This window comes from Rhinoraja longicauda, chromosome 27, assembly GCF_053455715.1.
Source record: "Rhinoraja longicauda isolate Sanriku21f chromosome 27, sRhiLon1.1, whole genome shotgun sequence".
Taxonomy (NCBI): domain Eukaryota; kingdom Metazoa; phylum Chordata; class Chondrichthyes; order Rajiformes; family Arhynchobatidae; genus Rhinoraja; species Rhinoraja longicauda.
The window spans coordinates 12,275,239-12,296,603 of NC_135979.1; the positions used below are offsets into that span (position 1 = coordinate 12,275,239).

At 38.3% G+C, this 21,365-nt stretch overlaps 1 protein-coding gene across 2 annotated transcripts; it reads left to right on the forward strand.

The window, feature by feature from the left end:
- The first annotated feature begins 2,383 nt into the window (after window positions 1–2,383).
- Window positions 2,384–19,732, forward strand: trappc3 (trafficking protein particle complex subunit 3). 2 transcript variants are annotated; one of them, XM_078422960.1, is made up of 5 exons: window positions 2,384–2,524; window positions 11,439–11,536; window positions 12,992–13,091; window positions 14,774–14,956; window positions 15,809–19,732. In XM_078422960.1, the coding sequence occupies exons 1-5, from the start codon at window positions 2,483–2,485 to the stop codon at window positions 15,926–15,928; spliced, it is 543 nt and encodes a 180-aa protein (XP_078279086.1). In that variant the 5' UTR covers window positions 2,384–2,482; the 3' UTR covers window positions 15,929–19,732. The 2 variants fall into 2 exon arrangements, with proteins under 2 accessions (XP_078279086.1, XP_078279087.1); XM_078422961.1 differs by having other exon boundaries at window positions 2,414–2,504.
- The last annotated feature ends 1,633 nt before the right edge of the window (window positions 19,733–21,365 follow it).

Genomic DNA, 21,365 nt, shown 5'->3' on the forward strand with positions numbered 1-21,365 from the left:
TTCTTCCCACAGGCCATTAGGACTGTTAACTCTCATATCACATGGGACTAATTTAATTTACTGTATTCATTTATTTTTTGTGTTAACATTTTTTTTTTCTATTCTGTTTTGTAGTTTTAGGACAATCCGCACATCTTGTATATGTATGTGACAAATAAAGTTGACTTGACTTGACTTGATGTGCAGGTGCTTTTATTTGTTAAAATGGATATTGGGATAAAAGTCATCTGAAAGTGCTGTTGGGAACATGAAATACAGCACAGATGGAGCCAAATGAGGCACGGGGCCAAAGAGCCTTTAGCCCAAATGTCTGCACCAAGCTTCAAGCATCTATTTAGTCACATCCAGTTTATTCTTCCCACAATCCTATCAACTGCCCCAATACATTAGCTGCAGTTTTTATGCCATTTAACCTACCAACCCACACATCATAGCGACACATGAAGAAACCAGAGAATCTACAGGAAATATACACAGCACAGGCTAACCTGTACTTCATGTGTAGGAAGGAACTGCAGTTGCTTGTTTAAACAGAAGATAACCACAAAATGCTGGAGTAACTCAGCGGGACAGGCAGCATTTCTGGAGAGAAGGAATGGGTGATGTTTCGGGTTGAGACCCTTCTTCAGTCTGAAGAAGGATCTCAACCCAAAATGTCACCCATTCCTTCTCTCCAGAGATGCTGCTTGAGTTACTGCAGCATTTTGTGTCTATAATCTGCACTTCAGTTCCATTTCAATCAAATTTCTAGGCCACCATGCTGTTTTCCTTTTTGAGGCTTGAAAATCACTTTCACCTGGAGTAAAATATATTTTGCAACCATTTCCAAATCATTTCACTGCATCTGAGAAGTTTGTTTGGGCACATTTCACTGTGCATTACCCTTGCCACCCCAACAGTGCTTCTGGGATGCAGATGGTGTCATTATTCTTGCAGACTGCTACTTTCAGAGCATTGTAGGGGAGCTCAATTCACTCTGGCAAGGCAGTGAAGTAATTGAAAAGCACTCTCAGGAAAACTTGGCCTTGTCTTGTGGTGCCAAAACAGGAAGCTAGACGATGAGTGAAGAAATTGTTGATATCTTTTCTCATTCCAAGAGTGAAGCATTTTCATCACCTTGACCCCACGCTTCCACCTCATCACATTCATTTTGTTACTGCTTCTCAACTCCTAGCATCCATATTTTGTTACTGATCTCGTCAATTCACTCCCCACACCCCCTCCTGATTTTTGCCTCCCTGAACATACAATATCCAAGGCAGTCTCCACATACACATATACCCTGCTCCAAAGTGCCACGCTTGGCCTCAGGCCTGACTGAGCCAGCGCCCAAACTTCTTGGTCTAGCCATGGGCAGAGCATTAGGTGGGAGATAAAGAGTAATTATCTCAGACCCTTGACAACATTGCAAGAGTTCCCCAAGGCAGTACACTAGACTGAAAGAAGTTGAGTCATTGTGTTAAAACAGCCGACAGTTGGAAAATGTTCCATTCCATCTGCAACTTCTCAGAATGTTACGTAACCTACATCTGTGAAGTAATTCAAGTGCTTCAAAAGATCGGTTATTTCGCAAATCAACTTCTGTCTCAGTCATGACTGGGACCTACGACAATGTACCTACTTCCGCAATAAATCAGCAGTGGAAGTGATCTCGCTGGTTCTCCACTGCTGCGGACCACTTGGGCAACAGGAACACTTGCGTCATGCTGCTGTTCATCAGCTACAGCTCGGCGTTCAACACCATCATCTCTCCCAAACTTATTGCCAAACTTGTACAACTGGGTCTCTGCTCCTCCCTATGCAAGGGGATCATGGACTTCCTCATCGGCAGACATCAGCCAGTACAGATAAGCAACAACATCTCCTCCTCGCTGACCATCACCACAGGGACTCTTCAGGGTTGTGTACTCAGTCTCCTGCTCGACTCGCTTTATACCCATGACTGTGTAGCCGGACACAGTTTCAATGCCATCTTTAAATTGACCACAGAGACCCTGCTATTGTGGGATGAATAAAGTGTAGTGATGCGTCAGAGTACAGGAATGTCTATCTTCGATTTAAACTAGCATCTGTAGTTCCTTCCTACACATTTGTGTCTATCTTGTTCCCTACAAATATCTTTTCAACATTTCTAGCCCTTGATAGTGAATCAATTTTGTTTCACAGCCTCTCTATCTTTTTCAGCCATCTGTGTGCCCTCCAGTCATGACCCATGATTACAATGGTCAAGTGCGGTGCGGGATTCTGGGTGTTGTGGTCCCCACCGTGCGCCATTACGCGGTCGCGATGGATTCTGGTCTTTGTAGTCTTCTATCCCCAGCAGTCCCGGTGAGCGGATGGCCAGTTCCGGGAGACGGGACTACAATCCCCAGTGCACGGGCGAAGGTTGCGCGCATGCGTATTTGGAGTTCCGATTCCGGCGGACAGGTTTCTGTGCGAGAATCGAAGAGGCGGTTGAAAATCGCGAATTTGGAGGAAAAAAATGTCACGACAGACGAACCGAGGTACCGAGAACAAGAAAATGGTAATCTACCGTTTGGAAGCTAAACAGTTATTGAGGCCGGAAGGGATAAGAACATTGTTTTGCTTAATCTCCCAGCAGCGGGCCCGGGGCCCACTTCACCAGTTAGTCTCCTGAACCCATCCCTTCTCTCCAGAGATGCTGCCTGTCCCGCTGAGTTACTCCAGCATTTTGTGTCTATCTTCGATTTAAACCAACATCTGCAGCTGCTTCCTACACGGTCCTGAACCGCAACTCTGTGGGTTTCCGACGGCTGGCGGGACCTTCACTTTCTGCTACAGCGCCGGTCTTCTTGCATAAAGACAAGTGTAACAAGACAACCCATTTCAATAAAGTGTTTTTTTTTTTGTTGCCCGGTGCACAGTACAGACCAGTCTCTAGGGTTGATCCAATCGACGGACACGCACTTGGTCTGGTGCGTAATGTTTGTCACGCTCGGTTTGAGCTTTTGTATGATTTCGAAAGGGTATGAATTGCATGTGTAGCAAGGAACTGCAGATGCTGGATTAAACCGAAGATAGACACAAAAAGCTGGAGTAACTCACCGGGTCAAATAACATCTCTGGAGAAAAGGAATAGGTGACGTTTCGGGTCGAGACCCTTCAGACTGTGTACAAGTTTAGGTTTAACAATCTACTGGCTGGTGTTATAATAATCCTCATTTGTGCTAACTCAGTGGTCCATAGTTCCATTAGGAAGTGGAAACCTGATATTATGAAAAGTTGGTGGTCACAAGATTTTATTTTAGTAAGTGCAGGGAGGAACTGCAGATGCTGGTCTCCATCGAAGATAGACACGAAATGTTGGAATAACTCATCGGGTCAGGCAGCATGTCTGGAGAAAAGGAAATAGGTGGCGTTTCGGGTCGAGGCACTTCTTCGGACTGAGAGTCTCGGTCTGAAGAAGGGTCTCGACCCGAAACATAACCTAACATTTTAGTAATCTGCTCTTCCAATTCGGCTAATGGCGAGTTGTATAGTGAAAGATCAAGCCAATGTAATTTTGGTCTGAAAAGTATGATTTGGGTATATTTTAGTATGTCTGATATTCACTGAGCTATTTCCTTAGACTAATTTCATGCTGTATGAATAATTAGTTGTTAGCTCTATTTTCCCTTAAACATGTGCTTATTTTTCATCAAGTATTTCTTCATAAATAATACTTTTGTGCCACTGTCAATTCTAGAGTGCTTCATATTCAGAATTGTTTGTGACTAATAATACCTTTGCAGTACTTAAGATTTGTGGTAAATACAAAAAAATACAAAGCATTTAAAAAGTCAAAGATACCATTTTTGATTTTTAGCAAAATAATGTAATAAAAAATGTCTTATTTTTTAGAATATATGATCTACCTAACATTCCCAAATAATATATTTTAAATAAGTGTGCTGGGAGTATTTCTGGCCTATATGGAATATGATGCACAAAAGAAATGTTCAAATGCTTTTTGGAGCAATTACAGTTTTCATTTTGTGTATTTATAAGGCAATGGAAAACTTTGAAATGCTGCCATATCTGCCATTGAATTGTATTGTGTGTGTGTTGTATGAAAATAAACCAGATCTAAAGTTTAGCTTACACACACATTTTATCCAGACTTTTTGCTATGTGGAAATTGGATTCCTTGTAGTTTTATTATTTTCTGGATTATTAGATCCTATCTATTACGTCTGTTAGTTACTAGACTCGACTAACAATTGGAGGAACAGCACCTCGTATTTCGATTGGGCAGCTTGCAGCCCAGCGGTATGAACATTGACTTCTCCAACTTGAGATAGTTCCTCTGTCCCTCTCTTCCCCTTCCCAGTTCCCCCTCTGTCTTCTTGTCTCCACCTATATCCTTTCTTTGTCCCGCCCCCCTGACATCAGTCTGAAGAAGGGTCTCGACCCGAAACGTCACCCATTCCTTCTCTCCTGAGATGCTGCCTTACCTGCTGAGTTACTCCAGCATTTTGTGATACCTTCGATTTGTACCAGCATCTGCAGTTATTTTCCTACATTACTAGACTAATACTTCATTAAGTAGTATTCTGTAATTTTTGGGGGCGTTTACCTTGATATAAACTTTAAACAATGTTCTTGAATTCTATTCACAACATAATCTAGCTACAAAATCCAGTTTTAAAAATTATTCATTGAAAATTTGGGTTTTTGAATATAATATGGCTATTATTAACCCTGTGGAACCTACGACCCAGTGACCATCGTATAAAGGCTAGTAGATTTTGCAGAGATTATCTTTTAATGATAAATCTTCTTCAAACCTCTCTCCAAGAAAAGTAAGAATTGCAAGAGTGCTGATTGCCAATTAACAGTTTATTAATCTTTGTGACTGGCAACGCTTGGTGTCGTTTGCAGAAGTGAAATAATAGGTGCTACTACTGAATTCTAATTTATACCTGAATTTGTGATTAAAACAAGACTATATGGAATTGTTACACCTTTTCCAACAGTGAAGATACAGCCAGAGAAAAAAAATCCAGTTTTCTGTAATTTTTTGTATTTTCTTTACTTATCCGTGATTTTTATGTCACAACCTTTTTGTTAGTATAGGTCAGAAACAATAGTAGTTTTAATCAGATGGTGCCAGTATCACACACAGTTCCCTTCTATTTTTCTTTACGAAGAGAAAATTGTCCGGGTTTGAATCTTCTCCAATAATGAATTAAATATTTTGATTGTAGTATACCTTTAGGTATGTTTTATTTGATGATTTCAACAATTGTTCTAGTTAGATTTTAATGCCAAAGCTAATAGCTGTTTTTTTGGAATTGTTTGACAGCTTGCTTTTTGGTATTGATTTCACATTTGATTATTTTTCAGTGGAGCCAAATCTGTAGAAAACAACAAGTTACTGCAATTTATTGTCTTTGTACAATATTCTTCATCCTGCAGAGGAAAGGTTCTTGAACAAATTGCTAGCAGTTTTCTCAATTTAGAGAAAATCTGTATCAGCATGGCTTAAATTGAATAGCAAAATGTTTCCACATTTAATGCCCCATTTATTTTCTTCTAGCCTTTTATCCGTTTAAGGTAAGTAATTAAAACAAGAATGTTTAGCTGAGGTTTCAGTACAGGAATTGGTGATAAACTTCTCCAAGTATTCTTCGTTTATTCATTACGTAAATTATCAATAATTAATTCCAGTGGTGGTATATTACTGAAAAGTCTTGGCATGTCTAGTTATATTTTATCTTGGCATTGCATCCTTTATATGTGTGCACCATTGTATACAAAATTAAGTTCGTATGTATTGTCACTAAATCTCAATTCTGTCTTTTTCCTGTCTTTTCTGCCTAACGCATTCATTCTGTAGTACTGGTATTTGCCATTCATTTCACCTTCTGCATCTCTACATCTCATGGTAGGTGCTAGGAATACTAATTTACTTAAATGCCACAATGCATGTTTTCATTTTGCTTTATCTTATTTGCTTCATTGTTATTTTTTATGCAATGAAAGGTTTTGCCTTGGCTTGTGAAGAAGTATAAAGTGAAATTTGTAATCTCAAGACAAAACATTGTTTCTGTTATATGGTAAATTAGTTGAGACTATTGTAGGAAATTGGACATTTTGTTGCTGTGTGAATAGGGCAATGCCTTTTTGGTTAATTTTAATTAAATTTGTTGCATTAAATCTACAAATACTGGGATGCAGTTGTGCCATTATGGAAAGTCCTCCCTGGTGATAACAGTGGTGGTGGGAAAATAAAATCATTAGTGTGCACACTCTGAATTAGTTGTCTTCTGCAATGAATTGGTGTTTATTCCCTTTGGAGTACGTTACGGGAGTTGGCCATGGTCAATTCCGGTAACATACTCCAAAAGGGATAAACACACAAACTATGTTAAGTTTCCCATCTATGTTCACATCTCTGAAGAACAGCTGCTTTGAAAAGATGATGGAGCACAACCTCCACTTGTGAAATCTGGAGGTTTCAATAATGAATGATGGTTGGAAATGATGAATTTCTCGTCTGAAGTTCTATAATCTGCTAGTCAGTGTAACTGAATAAAGGTTGACAAATGAATGTGCAGTACAGTAGTTGTGTCGAATGATATAGCATGACTCACTTTGATTTTATTTTGGAAGCTTATTGGAGGCTATTGATATTGTTGTAGAGTTGTTACCCAGATTGCTTCTAAAATTGGCTTGGTTTATTTTTGCCTTCCACACAAGTTAGTTATTAGTAGTTGGGGTGAACTTTCTACCATGTTACTGGATGGGTGGAGGGGGCGGGAGATTGATACGGTTGATATTTACTTGTTTTGCTTTTTGTGGGGATGAGGTGAGGATTGGCAGGGGACAGTGAGGATAGCTTGGGGACAGGACGCGAGAAGGAATAGCATTGGGGGATCCAAGTGTACTCTATCCCAAGTGTTTGCTACCAAACAAAAGCTTCAATGAGTTTATAAGCTAAACGACAGAGCTTGAAGAATAAGGATTCTGGTTTATTTGAAGTTGGATGTTATTATTGTCTCGAGTATCTTTGGGTTAAAAGGAAAAAAATTGGGCTTATTTCTCATTCATTGTTGTTCTGACCTTGCAAGAAATGGATAAAAGCTTTGTGAAGATTAATTTTGGGATGTAATATGATATCCTGCCATTTAAAAACTATATTGATATAATTGATACCTTCATAAATAGTGGATATTTGGGTGACCAGCATGAGCAGAAGGACTGGGTATACAATTAGGAAAAAATAAAATAGCACTGCAAAGCAACTTCTAGCTGTTGCTCGGAATGAATTAATTGAGTAATGCATTACCATTGAAACATTTAAATCTGTTAATGTGAGATTTCCCCAGTGGTTTGGCAAACATTGAAATATTTGATAGGCAAACATTTTATTAAAATGTTGACCACATTAACATCGTCACACACTTATTGCTCTGTATTAATGCTTTTGTCTTTAATTTTGTCAGTTATTCTTTAATGGATATGTAAGTGGGTTAAAATGAAATGACAAAATTATTTCCAAATGTAGGAACATGTTTCACTAATGGTGCAGACGAGAGAGATTGTAATTAACTAGTTTATCAAATTTGTCCATCTGCAGCCCATATAAATGTTCCAGTGACCCTTTGACATTTATTTTGCACTTTTTAAACCTGTATTATAATGTTTGCTCCTGGTCACATGTTGAGAACAGTGATCTTCTAAACTGTACCCATAATCGTTCTCATATTGCGTTAATGTACTTTTATTTATCTCAAGGGAACAAGAGCAATTAGAAATTTTAATGGATCCTTATTTTGATGCATAGTCGTTTGAACATCAACATTCAAAGTAGATTGTACTGAGTAATTTGTTCACTTTAAATGTTGGATCATGTTTCCAGTTTCTTAGTCTTACAGATTTCAGTGCATTAAGTTCTGCCTCGTGACCACTCTTGCTTATCTGTGAAATGTGGATAATTTGTACCATACTTTCAGCAACCAGGAACTAACTAAGATAATTGAAAATCTTGTTGATACATGATAATGTATTAAAAGGAAAAATATCTAGTGCATTAGGCCTTAAAAGCCAATTATATTTCCTTTAGTTGTTTGTTTCTTGCACTGGCAGGAAAATGGGGTCGAGAGGGGAAAAATAGATCAGCCCTGATTGAATGGCAGAGTAGATTTGATGGGTTGAATGGCCCAATTCAGCTCCTATGTCGTCTGGTCTTAATTGAAATGCAATGCTAAGGTGGTAGCACAGGTGGATCAAGTTACTTGACAGTTCTTACTCTTGCAGAAACATGTCAAAATATTTGCAGTTTTGGCTATATTTTGATTTGAATCGGGTATTCAAAATGATTGACACACTTTTCCTCAGTTTGTTCCTCCTTTGACACTGAGCTGAGTTCTAGATTGGAGCTAATTTATCAGCGAGATTGTATACTCCCTTTTGGACTGCTTGCTTCTGAAACCCTTTTCCACTTCTTCCAACTTTGATTATTTTCAGAGTCCCTGGTAACCTTTTGCTATCTATCCTCCAACTCAGATTGATCTCTGGGTGCATGTTGGCCCATAGTCACTTTCTGTTCCCCTGTCTGTCCAGTTGGTAGCGTTATGAATTATACAATCTATAAAGGGAATACCTCATGTTGATTGTAATTATAAATTAGTGAACAAACAAACACTGCAGACCCCAGTGGGAAGGAAGGTGGAAGTGGAAAGAGGCAGTGAAATTCAACTTTAGTTTAGTTTGGAGAGACAGCATGGAAACAAGCCCTTCGGACCACCGAGTCCGTGCCGAACAACGATCCCCGCACATTAACACTATCCCTCACACACGGGACAATTTACACATACACCAAGCCAATTAACCTACATACCTGAAAATAGACACAAAAAGCAAGACAGGCAGCATCTCTGGAGAGAAGGAATAGGTGACGTTTCGGGTCGAGACCCTTCTTCAGACCTGTACGTCTTTGGAGTGTGGGAGGAAACCGAAGATCTCGGAGAAAACCCACACAGGTCACGGGGAGAACGCACAAACTCCGTACAGACAGCACCAGTAGTCGAGATCGAACCCGGGTCTCCGGCGCTGCAAGTGTTGTCGGGCAGCAACTCTACCGCTACGCCACCATGCCGCCCTTAAGTTACAACTTAAGTTACTTTGGCTAACCATATGCATAATGAACAAATTTGTGTAGGATTTTACATTCTGGTATTTGAGTTGAATTGAGGCATATATTGACTTGGCAGACTGCATGAGAATAGTTGATCCAGCATAATCTTGATGGGCTGAAATCTGAAACCTGGCTTGGGACTGAGAGGGAGAAAAGGGTGCCCATCAGTTAGGCCACCTGAATATACTGTTTCGAGTCAAATTATTGTTGCTGATCATTGCCAGGACTGCAAGTAATTTGAGTTTTTGCAATCAGTAAAAAGTTCAAGTAAAGCAATTGGAATTAATCAAAAGATGAAAATCTGCAGATGTATATTGGTGCCTATAAAAAATGAACTTGATGAGTGTGGTTTCTGCAATTAAATGCTTGTTTGTTCAGATGAACGCACAAGTAGGGGTTTATTCAGTTTTGAAGCTGTATTCCCGTACATCTAGGCTGTGAACTGGGCTTGGTTGTGAAACGTTGTTAGTGAGCAATCAGGAGTACAGACTCTTCAAGCCTTGACTGCCATTTAATAAGATTACGGTTGATCTGATTAACCTCAATTTTGCATTTCTCTCCACTGGCATGGTATTGAAATATTTCTGCTTCGAATAAATATATACAAGGACTCTGTTGACACTAAGCTTTAGAGGAAGAGGGTTAATGTTGGGTGTTCATTTCAACAACCCACAGAGTTGTTATGCATCATCCAACTAAAATGCACAATCTCTTTCAGAATATCATCTATCCATTCGACCGTGTCCTCTCAGGTTGAATGTTTCATTCGAATAAACTCTCAACAACTTTTTCTGATAGGACATCTGTCCCATTCTAGATACAGTAAACCCTCTCTCCACTGTTCCAGCACACTTTAAACATTTCTTTTCAAAAAAGAGACCAATGCTGTACACATTATTCAATTTCTGGTCCATCAAATTTCTAAGTAATTAGAAACATAGAAACATAGAAAATAGGTGCAGGAGTAGTTGATTCAGCCCCTCGAGCTAGCACTGTATGATCATGGCTGATCATCCAAAATCAGTACTCATTCTGGCTTTTTCACCATAACCCTTGATTCCCTTAGTCATCAGAGCTAAATCTAACTCTCTCTTGAAAACATCCAGTGAATTGGCCTCCTGTGGCAGAGAATTCCACAGATTCACAACTCTGGGTGAAAAAGTTTTTCCTCACCTCAGTCCTAAATGGCCTAACCCGTATTCTTAAACTGTGACCCCTGGTTCTGGACCCCCCCCCCCCCCCCCCCCCAACATCGGGAACATTTATCCTGCATCTACCTTGTACAATCCTCTTAAGATTGTATAATTGTTTCCTTTTGTATTTGTATTTAATCATTGATATTCAGTTATTGTCAATTGCGTTGAAAATACGAAGATGTGTGCACTTAAACCCCTGTCTGAGCTCTTGCCATGTAATTTGCCAGCTTATTTTTCTTGCCAAAATGGACAAATTCATATTTTCCTGCACTAGACTTCACTTAGCACTTTTTCCCACTCGGTTAATATATTTATAATCCCTTTGTGGCCAGTTCCTTCCTCCACATCCCTTTGTGGCCTCTTTGCGTCCTCTTAATAACTTAATTTCTAGTTAATAACTTAATAACTTTGTAGTTTTGTCTCATCAGGAAATCTAGTAATAATGCTTTTGGTGCCCTCGACCGAGCTAACTTACTAACTTTCTGACTTTCCTTTTGAATAGGAAGTTGCATTTGCAGTTTTCCAATCCAGTGAAACCTCTCTCTTCTCTACACCACGCACACACGCGCACACACACACACACTTGAATTTTAGAGAAATCAAAGCAGTGCATCAACTATCTCACAGGGTCTGGAGACAATTGTTCAGAAACACTGTCCCAGTGATTATACTGTTTTATTGATGAAGCATGCTGACTTAATAAAATGATTTTGTTTGACTTTACATAACCTATTGCTGTACATTAACTACAGATACAAGGCAATGGTTTAATTAAAGGAGTCAGCAATATTTTTGATCCATAGAGTAATTTCAAATTACAAATTAAGATGACATTCCTTTGAGATATTAAAAAAATTGCTATTGGTCTCTACCACCCTGAGCATTGATTTGGTTGACTGGGGGTGATATGATGTGATTCTTGCAGTTAATGTTTGTTGTGCAGTTGGATCGGAATGATCAGTGGTCAGTGAGGAGAAAAATAATTATTTTTAGTGCAGTTGGTGTTATGTTGACAACAAACCAATTTGGAGTATTTTGCAAGATATGTGGAATTCTTGGAGGTTCTGAATGTTTTTTTCTGAATTTCTATCACTTAACAGAACTCAGAGCTGTTCACTCTGACTTATGGAGCTCTAGTCACACAGTTGTGTAAAGATTATGAAAACGATGAAGATGTCAATAAGCAATTGGATAAAATGTGAGTACTTCACATCATTTTGACTTTCTATATTTTGTAATAGGTGTCAATGCCGTAGTCTTTTCTCTTCCTGATGTAAAATGATTTGGAGTTAAAGTAGTCAGCAGAAGGATTAGAGGGATATTTTGCACTGTGAGGTTACCATGGGTCTGGGGCTCACAGGTGGAAACTATTGCACAGGCAGAAAGCGTCATCACATTTAAAGAGTGCCGAGACTTGGAAGATCTATAGAGCTGGGAGCTGGTATGAAACTGGGTAACATTTCACCGAATGGAAGTGATACAATGGGCCAAGTAATTGGTTTTGCTGAATGTTTTCAAAATTTTGATTTCTGTTAACGTTAGTCCTATGGAAATTCTAAAATGCTAAATAGAATTTTGCTAAGAATGTGGAATTTGGTGGAGGTTGTATTATATACCATATTGTTGGTGAATAGAAAACCTTTTAGTAGTTCAGAGATGGCTTCAGTGGTTGGGACAAATTGCTAGCGTATCACAAAAAGCACTATCTTTGAATTACTGCCTAACTACATCATCTCCCATCCATTATTTCTAATATGTGGTTTTAAAAGCATGGATGCTGATTTTTGCAGGAAATGAAAAAATAACCCGCATGCTACAATTTCACACTTGTGGCTTTATAACATTACTTTTTTCTTCTATAACTACTTTTTTTCTAATTAAAATGTTAATGTGATGAATTAAGACTGCCAACGTTGGGTGATTGCAATTGAAATTGGTGAGGTAGTTATAATGCCTGACAATAATGCATTATACTGACAAAAAAAATCAAAATTTGTATCCCATCACATAATTTTTCATTGAGAAACCAAGGCGAAATTTCAAAGTGTGAAGCATAAAACCATAAGCCTGAAATGAGTAATTAAAAAAATCATTTGGGCAACTTGGGAAATTGTGATTAAATTAAACAGATTGAGGTTGCATGGAATGGAAAATAAATAGAAACTGTATTCAGTTTATTTTAAAGCAATCCTATAAACCATTCTGAATACTTTGCTGTTTGATCCAAAGTGCACAATAAATGTTATCTTATTTCAGAACTTCCAATATTCGGAAGACAAGATGTCTGGAGTGCATGTATAATGATTTTCAAATGAGGATTAATTTAGTTTAGAGATGCAGCGTGGAAACAGGCCCTTCGGCCCACTGAGTCTACACCGATAAAAGATTACCCGTATACGAGTTCTATATTAGGGCACTAGGGACAATTTACAGACGGCAATTAACCTGCATGTCTATGGAATGTGGGAGGAAACTGGAGCACCCGGAGAAAACCCACGCAGTCACGGGGGAAAACATACAAACTCCGTACAGACAGCACACTTAGTCAGGATCGAACCCGGATCTCTGGCGCTGTAGGGTAGCAATTCTACTGCTGCACTACTGTGCCGGCCGCTGCTAAATATTGTTTGTTTTATCTTGTGTTTCAACATAGGGGATACAACATTGGCGTCAGACTAATAGAAGATTTTTTAGCACGTTCTAATGTTGGAAGATGTCATGATTTCCGTGAAACTGCAGATGTCATTGCAAAGGTAACTTGCAATTTGGTGTGGATCACTGTGAAAATTATACAATAACATTTTTGATTTATTGATGTATATGGCAACTTTCTAATGATTACTGCATAATATGTAAAATGGTTGCAAGCTGTTTGGGGTGTGGTTAAATGTACCTTGAGATTTGCCTATAATTTTACATATTTGTTTTAGTATTGCAGCTTTTTTGAAGATTTTTTGTCTAATAGGTAATGGTATTCTTTTAACATGCTGTGAATTAAATTTTCTTCACTCTAAATCAACCATAATGTTGAACTCTCTAGGGTTGGCATAATTTCCTTTACCATACTTCAATCATTAACCTAATTTTCAGGTTGGATCTCTATTTTGTCATGCAAGTTCTATATAAATTGTTGGAATTGCACTTCAAACCTTTTGGTTTATTCACTAGTTATCTGTCCAAAACAATTTGTTTTCGAGGCTAAGTGATGGAAGGGATTCCATTACACCCTTTATAAGAAAATAACTGCAGATGCTGGTACAAATCGAAGGTATTTATTCACAAAATGCTGGAGTAACTCAGCAGGTCAGGCAGCATCTCGGGAGAGAAGGAATGGGTGACGTTTCGGGTCGAGACCCTTCTTCAGACTGATGTCAGGGGGGCGGGACAAAGGAAGGATATAGGTGGAGACAGGAAGATAGAGGGAGATCTGGGAAGGAGGAGGGGAAGAGAGGGACAGAGGAACTATCTAAAGTTGGAGAAGTCGATGTTCATACCACTGGGCTGCAAGCTGCCCAGGCGAAATATGAGGTGCTGTTCCTCCAATTTCTGGTGGGCCTCATTATGGCACTGGAGGAGGCCCATGACAGAAAGGTCAGACTGGGAATGGGAGGGGGAGTTACACCCTTTCCTATGTGGCCAATATATGTTCACTTTTCAGATTTACTTTCTTAGCAACAATTGTCAAGACATTGAGGTTATGATGAAGATGACTTACCTCCTTGATGTTCTGCTAACTGCCCTTGTAAAAGATTGGCCTGGATTTTTGGTTAGCAGCAGGGAATGGTGATTGCACTGTCAGCTGTCCACAAGCCACTTCAGTATTCAGATTGAAAACTTGCGAAAAATTGAGGAGCTATCACCACAGAAAATCTTTGATCTCCATGAGTAGGGTAAGGAACAGGGAGTCAGCTTGCAGAAGCCACTCTATATCTCAGTGCATCTAAAGAAACAAATGATCAGTTTTATGTACAGAGAGTAAAGTAAAGCTGGAATTTGAGAGATAAGAGACATTTAAAATGATATTTTTTTTTAAAGTCCTCGGCCGTAACAAATTTCAGAAGGATCAGTGCTTGTCACTTCTGAGAGTAGATTTTCTGGGCTGGAAAGGCAATTTTGTCATGATAATCACATCCTGGCTTTTAAAACACAGCTTGCTGCAGAATGCACAAGCTGCATATGCTGCACATTCCCTTAGTAATACGAGTGGGTGCAGCACCTTTAAGCTGCTGCATGCATTTTAATGCTGAGACTTGTGGTGAGATGCTGTTACATGTGCTAGTGGAGGTAATCTAGCATCAGAATTTCTGAAGATAACTGAACAGGTGCTTGCTCAGGTTGGTGACTGATCTTTCTTGTTATCAACAAACTGTTTTTTAAAGAAATGTGTTAGACACTGTCGATTTTCATTTTAATTTATTTTCTTTTGAACAAACAGGTTGCATTTAAAATGTACCTGGGTGTTACTCCTAGTGTGACCAACTGGAGTCCAGCAGGAGATGAGTTTTCATTGATTCTGGAAAATAATCCACTTGTGGATTTTGTGGAATTGCCTGACAACCACTCCAGTTTGATCTACTCAAATCTACTGTGTGGATTGTTGAGAGGAGCATTGGAAATGGTGAGGACTGAGATATAGTCATTTATTGCCTACTGTTTGGTCGTCTATACACTGCATCTATTGTCTTTATTCACTTGCTGTTTCGTTTCCAATATTACATTTTACACCCCTTAAAAGCTGTTCCAACCTGGCTTATTATAGCAGGGTTCTTTCCTTTTTGGTCCTCTCTCTGCATTTTAAGGTCATCTTTTAAAATGTGCCTTTTTAGTTAAGTTTTTATCTTATCGTCCAATATTGTTTTGAGTTTGATTTGTTTAGTTTAATTTAGAGATACAATGCAGAAATTGGCTTTTCGGCCCACTGAGTCCGCACTGACCAGCAATCCCCACGCGCTAACACTATCCTACACACACGAGGGACAATTTACAATTATTCGAAGCCAATCAGTCTACAAACCTGTACATCTTTGGAGTGTGGATGGAAACCGGAGCTTCCAGAAAAAACCCACGCAGGTCATGGGGAGAATGTACAAACTCCGTACAGACAAGCACCCATAGTTAGGATTGAACCGGGACTCTGGCGCTATAAGGCAGCAACTCTACCGCTGCGTCACCATGCCGCCCTCTATTTTGGCTGCTTTAGTACTCTCCTATGAAGGATCCTGGAACCTATTTTTGTGTTTTGAAGTAGCTATCTGATTACATGTTGTTGATCCTTTCAGTAAGATCCCATTAAATTAAACTATTTTTGTTTTGTAGTCAGGGACTTAATCCATTGTATTTAATATTGTAGGCATCAAATTGCAGGATGGTCTCTAACTGACCTTGCCATGGAAAAAAAACTATTCTGACCCACTGTGTCAAGAATGTTTATAGAAATTAAACTACCAAGTATTCTCTTTTGTATTGTCAGGTTCAAATGGCGATTGATGTGAAATTTGTCCAAGATACACTCAAGGGTGACAACGTGACAGAAATTCGAATGAAATTCATTAAAAGGATTGAAGAAAATCTCCCAGCAGGAGAGGAATAGCATTTCTAAGTATTTTATTGGACAGTGAGACGCTGTAGATAATCTGTCAATTATATAGATCGTTGCAGTGCAAATTTACTTTATTGGAAAAAGAATGGACCTTTTAAAGTGCAGAAATGGAAAGCAATTTATGTCATGGAATTAACCTAAAGGGACTCCTTTAGACTGAAGTTCCATTGCTTGTGCACTTTCACTTATTTGAGGTCTTGTATGAGAGTTTGTTTCTTGAATCTGTATTTAAAATTGCATATTTGTTTTGGATTATCAAAATATATAATTTGATTCTTTCAATGTTTTCCCGATGCCCACAAACTTAATGTTAACAATGTTGGCTCCATTGCTTCTTTCCTCTCACCTCCTTCCCAAGGTTGTTACCTTCAAGGCTGGTCAGAATGGTTGCGAAGTCACATCACAAACATAATTATGATTACGAACATTTGTTTGTTTGATTTTAGTGCATGTACCACATTGACATTGATGTCATGCTGTATGGCACTTAATGACGTACTGTGGGAAAACCTCTGTGAAGTGATAAAGCGGAAACCTTGCAAATATGTTACAAATGCTCAAGTACTTCCGAAAACAAAAACCCAGATTTTTAGGAATGTTAGCTAAAACATTTGGAGATTTTATTTTTTTCTATCCTGGAGTGATTGAAGATGCTCTGCCTCCTTAGAAATTGATTATTTTTGTGCACACTTTTACTTACAATGAATGGTTTTTGGTCTATGCTCAGTATAAATCTTTTATTCCCACAACTTTTGAAATGTATAGTGAATTGTGTCCACGATATTACTTCAGAGTATGAGCATTAAACCTTGGTCTTTCTGAAATGTACATTGTATTCCAACAGCTTTGTATCAGGCACTTGTGATTGTAATTTTGATGGTACAGTGAAAATACAAAATTCCACTTCTGACATCTAGCTGCATAATTGTAAGGTTTATGTAAGAGGACAGAATTCAACATTGTACTAAAGAGTTACAGTGAAATCATGGGCAGATCCTACAGCATGTAGTCTGACTTTGGAAAGTGGACAGTTTTGTGCCTACTGTTGAATTGGCTCTGTAGATGCACAGAGTACTTCAAAAATGGATGCATGTTTTGGGTTCCAAACTTTATCTGCTTCCCAGTACTAGAATGACAAACATTTGTTTTCACTTTGCACCATTGGTCAAAAGAGACCTAAATACATTGCCACAGTTTAGATTTTGACTGTGATGTGATTTTGTTTCTCCTTGTGTTGCTGGTCTGGAATGTTTACAATTTAACTTCCTATACATTTTGGAAAATAATGCTGATTTCTTAATTTGCTCAGAATCTCTCTTTCCAGCAGACCTTTTTTGTTATGTCAGTGTTGACGCTGATACTTTGTGAAGTGGGAAGTATGTATATTTATTTATTTCTTGTAGCAAATGGTAGGCCATGACTGTGACACCAATGAAAAATGTTTTGAAAATGTTGATAATCTTTTTTTTAAAAACCACATTAAAGGTTCTTTAGAGGAGGTAAAGCAAATTATGTTTCGTTATATTTTCAAAAAATAAATCTATGTTTATCATTTCCACTCTATAAATTATTCTGTTTAGTAGCTAAATTAGTTATGCATCGTTTTAGTTAAATTGTAGCCTTGCTTAACTATTATTTTGTTGTGCCATTGTGAGGATTCCAAATCCGTAGATGAGATATGGATGAGATTTGGTGGCAAAAATTAATACACTACATTGTTTAGCCTGCTTGGTTACAGCTTGCAGATCGATAACATTTCCATTGCATGCATTATTTAAATAATATTTTGAGATTACATTTTCAAAGAACACCATTGTTTGCATAATTAATTCTGATTTTATCTAGGAATCTCTCAGTTAGCTGAGTTGTACAGGTAATAAGTGCACTAATGTTGATCAGAATTTTGAGCTAATTGATTATTGGGTAAGATTGAAGATTGACATTTTATATCTGTAGAGATGTGAATTCTGCCCTCTTAAAATGCCTTTGAAGTTGGTGACGATTCAAATCAAATGCAATGAAATGCAGAAATTGAAAATGCAAGGAACTGCAGATACTGGTTTATATTTTAAAAAACGATAAATTGCTGGAGCGAGGCAGGCAGCATCCCTGGAGAACATGGATAAGTGATGTGTCGGGCCAGGAGCCTTCTTCAGACTCGATGAAAGTGCAGCATGGCACTGTGTAGGAGATATATCAATTAAATTGTTTGCTTGAGTTACCAATAAATATAAAACTATGGGTTCTACTATTATACGATATAGACTTTATTAGAAAAGATTGTTCTAAGATAACATTTTCAATATGAAGTCAAAAGAGAAAGTGAAATGCAGGTGGAAGGCATATAGTTGAATCATAATTTATTTTTAATCCAAGAATCTGCAAATATATAGAAAACAAAATTGCATTTAATAGTTTAAATTACATTTAATAATTAGCACTTAATACTTTGTATATTAATTTATCAAAACAATTAATTCTTGATGCATAGTTTTATTATTTTTGATCACTTTTCACATTGAAAACCAATTCTTAATTTACCATCAAAATAACACCTGGGACAAAAGAACTGCATCTCTTCATCTTCGGATGGGTTATGTACAATGTTTTCCTTTGTTTATTAACTTCTGATTGAGAAGATGAAAATTGATATATTTCTCCATGATCAGCGTATAATAGCATCTTCTAGCGTTGGCATTTCTCTTCCTGCTCCAAAAGAAACTGCAGGCCAATTGTCAAAAAGTGTCCAGCTCAAATAGTGTAATGGTTTTTGGCAAATCATGGTAATGTTCCTTATCATGCAAGTAGCATGAAATGACCCCATGAGGCGATGCTTTAATCAACCACTCAAGAGTTTTCCGCCCCTTCGTACCAAATTACTGGTTTCTGGGTGGGTCTCTGTAAGGAGCACAGCCATTCTTTTCAAATAGCAACCACTTGTCTTTTGGTTAGCATGCCTTGAATTAAAATGAATAGCTAGAACCAAGTGAATTTCAATGATGGATTTTGGATGCAGGAGATGGGAGATCTAAACTAGGTCAGGCAGCATCCCTGGAGAACATGGATAGGTAACGTTTTGGGTCGGGACCCTTCTTCCGACTGATCAATCTGAACAAGGTTCCCCAACCCAAAATATCACCCATCCATGTTCTCCAGCCAAAAATAAAACAACGCTAAAACATTTCATAATATTATTATGGGTGACTGACTTACAATTTGGAGTTCTATCACAATTCAGATTTAATTAAAAATTCTCCAAATTACAATCCCAATGGATGTTTGGATCTCACTATTGTGGAAAATCAGGAAATTGTTTGGAGACATACTTTTTTTATATGTGAAGATAGTTTAATTACAAAATAAGTAGGAAGAACTTAACATAGACTACCTGTTTTATCCTGTAACAGTTAATAGTAATAGTCTTAGTTAAATATGGAATTTGCTTTATCTGCGGTTTTTATTGTGGGACTCAACCCAGATGCAAATGTTTTTCATTTAGAAATAACAAATGCACAAGATTTTCCTCTGTGATTGACAACTATAGACTCAGTCAGGGAAAGATATTTTGCCTTTCTACTATAGCTCAATCCGAAAGCATTCTGAAGGACCAGACATTAGAAACATTAAATAAAGACCACACTTGTGTTCTGTGTTGTGAATGCTGGTTCATCACCATTATTATTACCAATTAAAAAAAAATTGCAAAGCAAATCACTATGTACGGGGTGAAAGTTAATAATTCTGTAAATAAATCTGTAATTTTCTGTCACTTTCAATAAAATAAATTGAAGTTTATAGATGGTGTAATAGGCTACCAGTGATTCTTTTCCACAGGTTGAAGAGTTAATGGGTTAAAATTTTCACTGCAATGAGCCGTTCAGGTTTGCTATTGTTCCATCCTTTGGGGAAACCCTGCAGTTTCTGGGTGAAGACAGCTTGATCCTTGGTGCTTCAGGCATTCTGTGACATAAATCTGATACATGGATGTGAAGAGCCAGAACCACGTACAAAATGTGTTGGAGAAAGTCTTTGACAACACTCTAATCCATGATTCCAGATTAATTCACTGTCAATGATATCAAAATATTTGACATAGTTCTGAATGGCTGAGGCTTTGACATTATAAAAGATGTAAAAATAAGAAAATGTAATACATGCGTAAAGTATTAAATTCTAAAACAATGTTTAAACTCTAATAATTTTTTTAAAAAGTAGCTTATATTTACCTTCGTCCCTCTCTGTACTTACCAAAATATTGATACCCTTTAAAGGATCTACTGTAAGGAGTTTGTACGTTCTCCCCGTGACCTGCGTGGGTTTTCTCCGAGATCTTCGGTTTCCTCCCACACTCCAAAGACGTACAGGTATGTAGGTTAATTGGCTGGGTAAATGTAAAAATTGTCCCTAAATTGTGTAGGATAGTGTTAATGTACGGGGATCGCTGGGCGGCACGGACTTGGAGGGCCGAAAAAGGCCTGTTTCCGGCTGTATTATATATGATATGATATGATATGAAGACTTGCACGCGTGCGGCTTTTGGAAAGTAGCTTTTAGCTTTGCGGGTTTGTTGCTGAGTTTCAGATCGGTTTTGGTCAGGCACTTCCCAATGGAGGTTCCCAACGTGAGGGCTGGCTTTTGCAACCGCCAGACTTCTTAGCAACATCTGGGCTGTTTTCTCTTATTTCAAAAATAAACTTTATTCAGAATAAAAATATATTCTAAACAAAAACTTAAAGTGTCATACTCCATTGTGTTCATACCTATCTTTAAACAAAACCTGCTTGTCACTCGTCCCCTCGGGTGTAATCGCTACCCTTGCAGGAGGGTGTTCCTCTTTACTTTGCCCTTCAATGTCCAGCAGACGAAGGACACACGACTGGCTCTCCTCCACAGAGTCTATGTGTTGGCTACACAAGTGTTGCCTTTAGTGCCTCCATTGGCATATACTCCTATAGTCTGGAATGGGCCAGTTGGCAACATTCCCTGACTGACAACTTGCTGTGCTGGGCACATCAATAGGTTTCGGGCCGACCAAAGGGTGTCTTTCCCCAAGTTTGTGGACTTTCAGCACCATTTGACATCTGCTAGCACTTGATGCCCTTCTCCGAATGGGAACCGCCTGTAAATATCAACTGTTATTCCTGAGCAACCCTATACTGGTTGAAGATAGACACAAAATGCTGGAGTAACTCAGCGGGACAGGCAGCATCTCTGGAGAGAAGGAATAATAATAATAATAATAATGCATTACATTTATATAGCGCTTTTCAAACACTCAAAGACGCTTTACAGGGATTTCTAGAACATAGAGAAGTGAATAAATAGATAAATAAGTAAACGAACAGAGAAAGGAGACAGAAGGTGAGGTGACCTTCAGTGGTTGAAGGCAGTGCTGAACAGGTGAGACTTCAGTGATGTTTTGAATGTG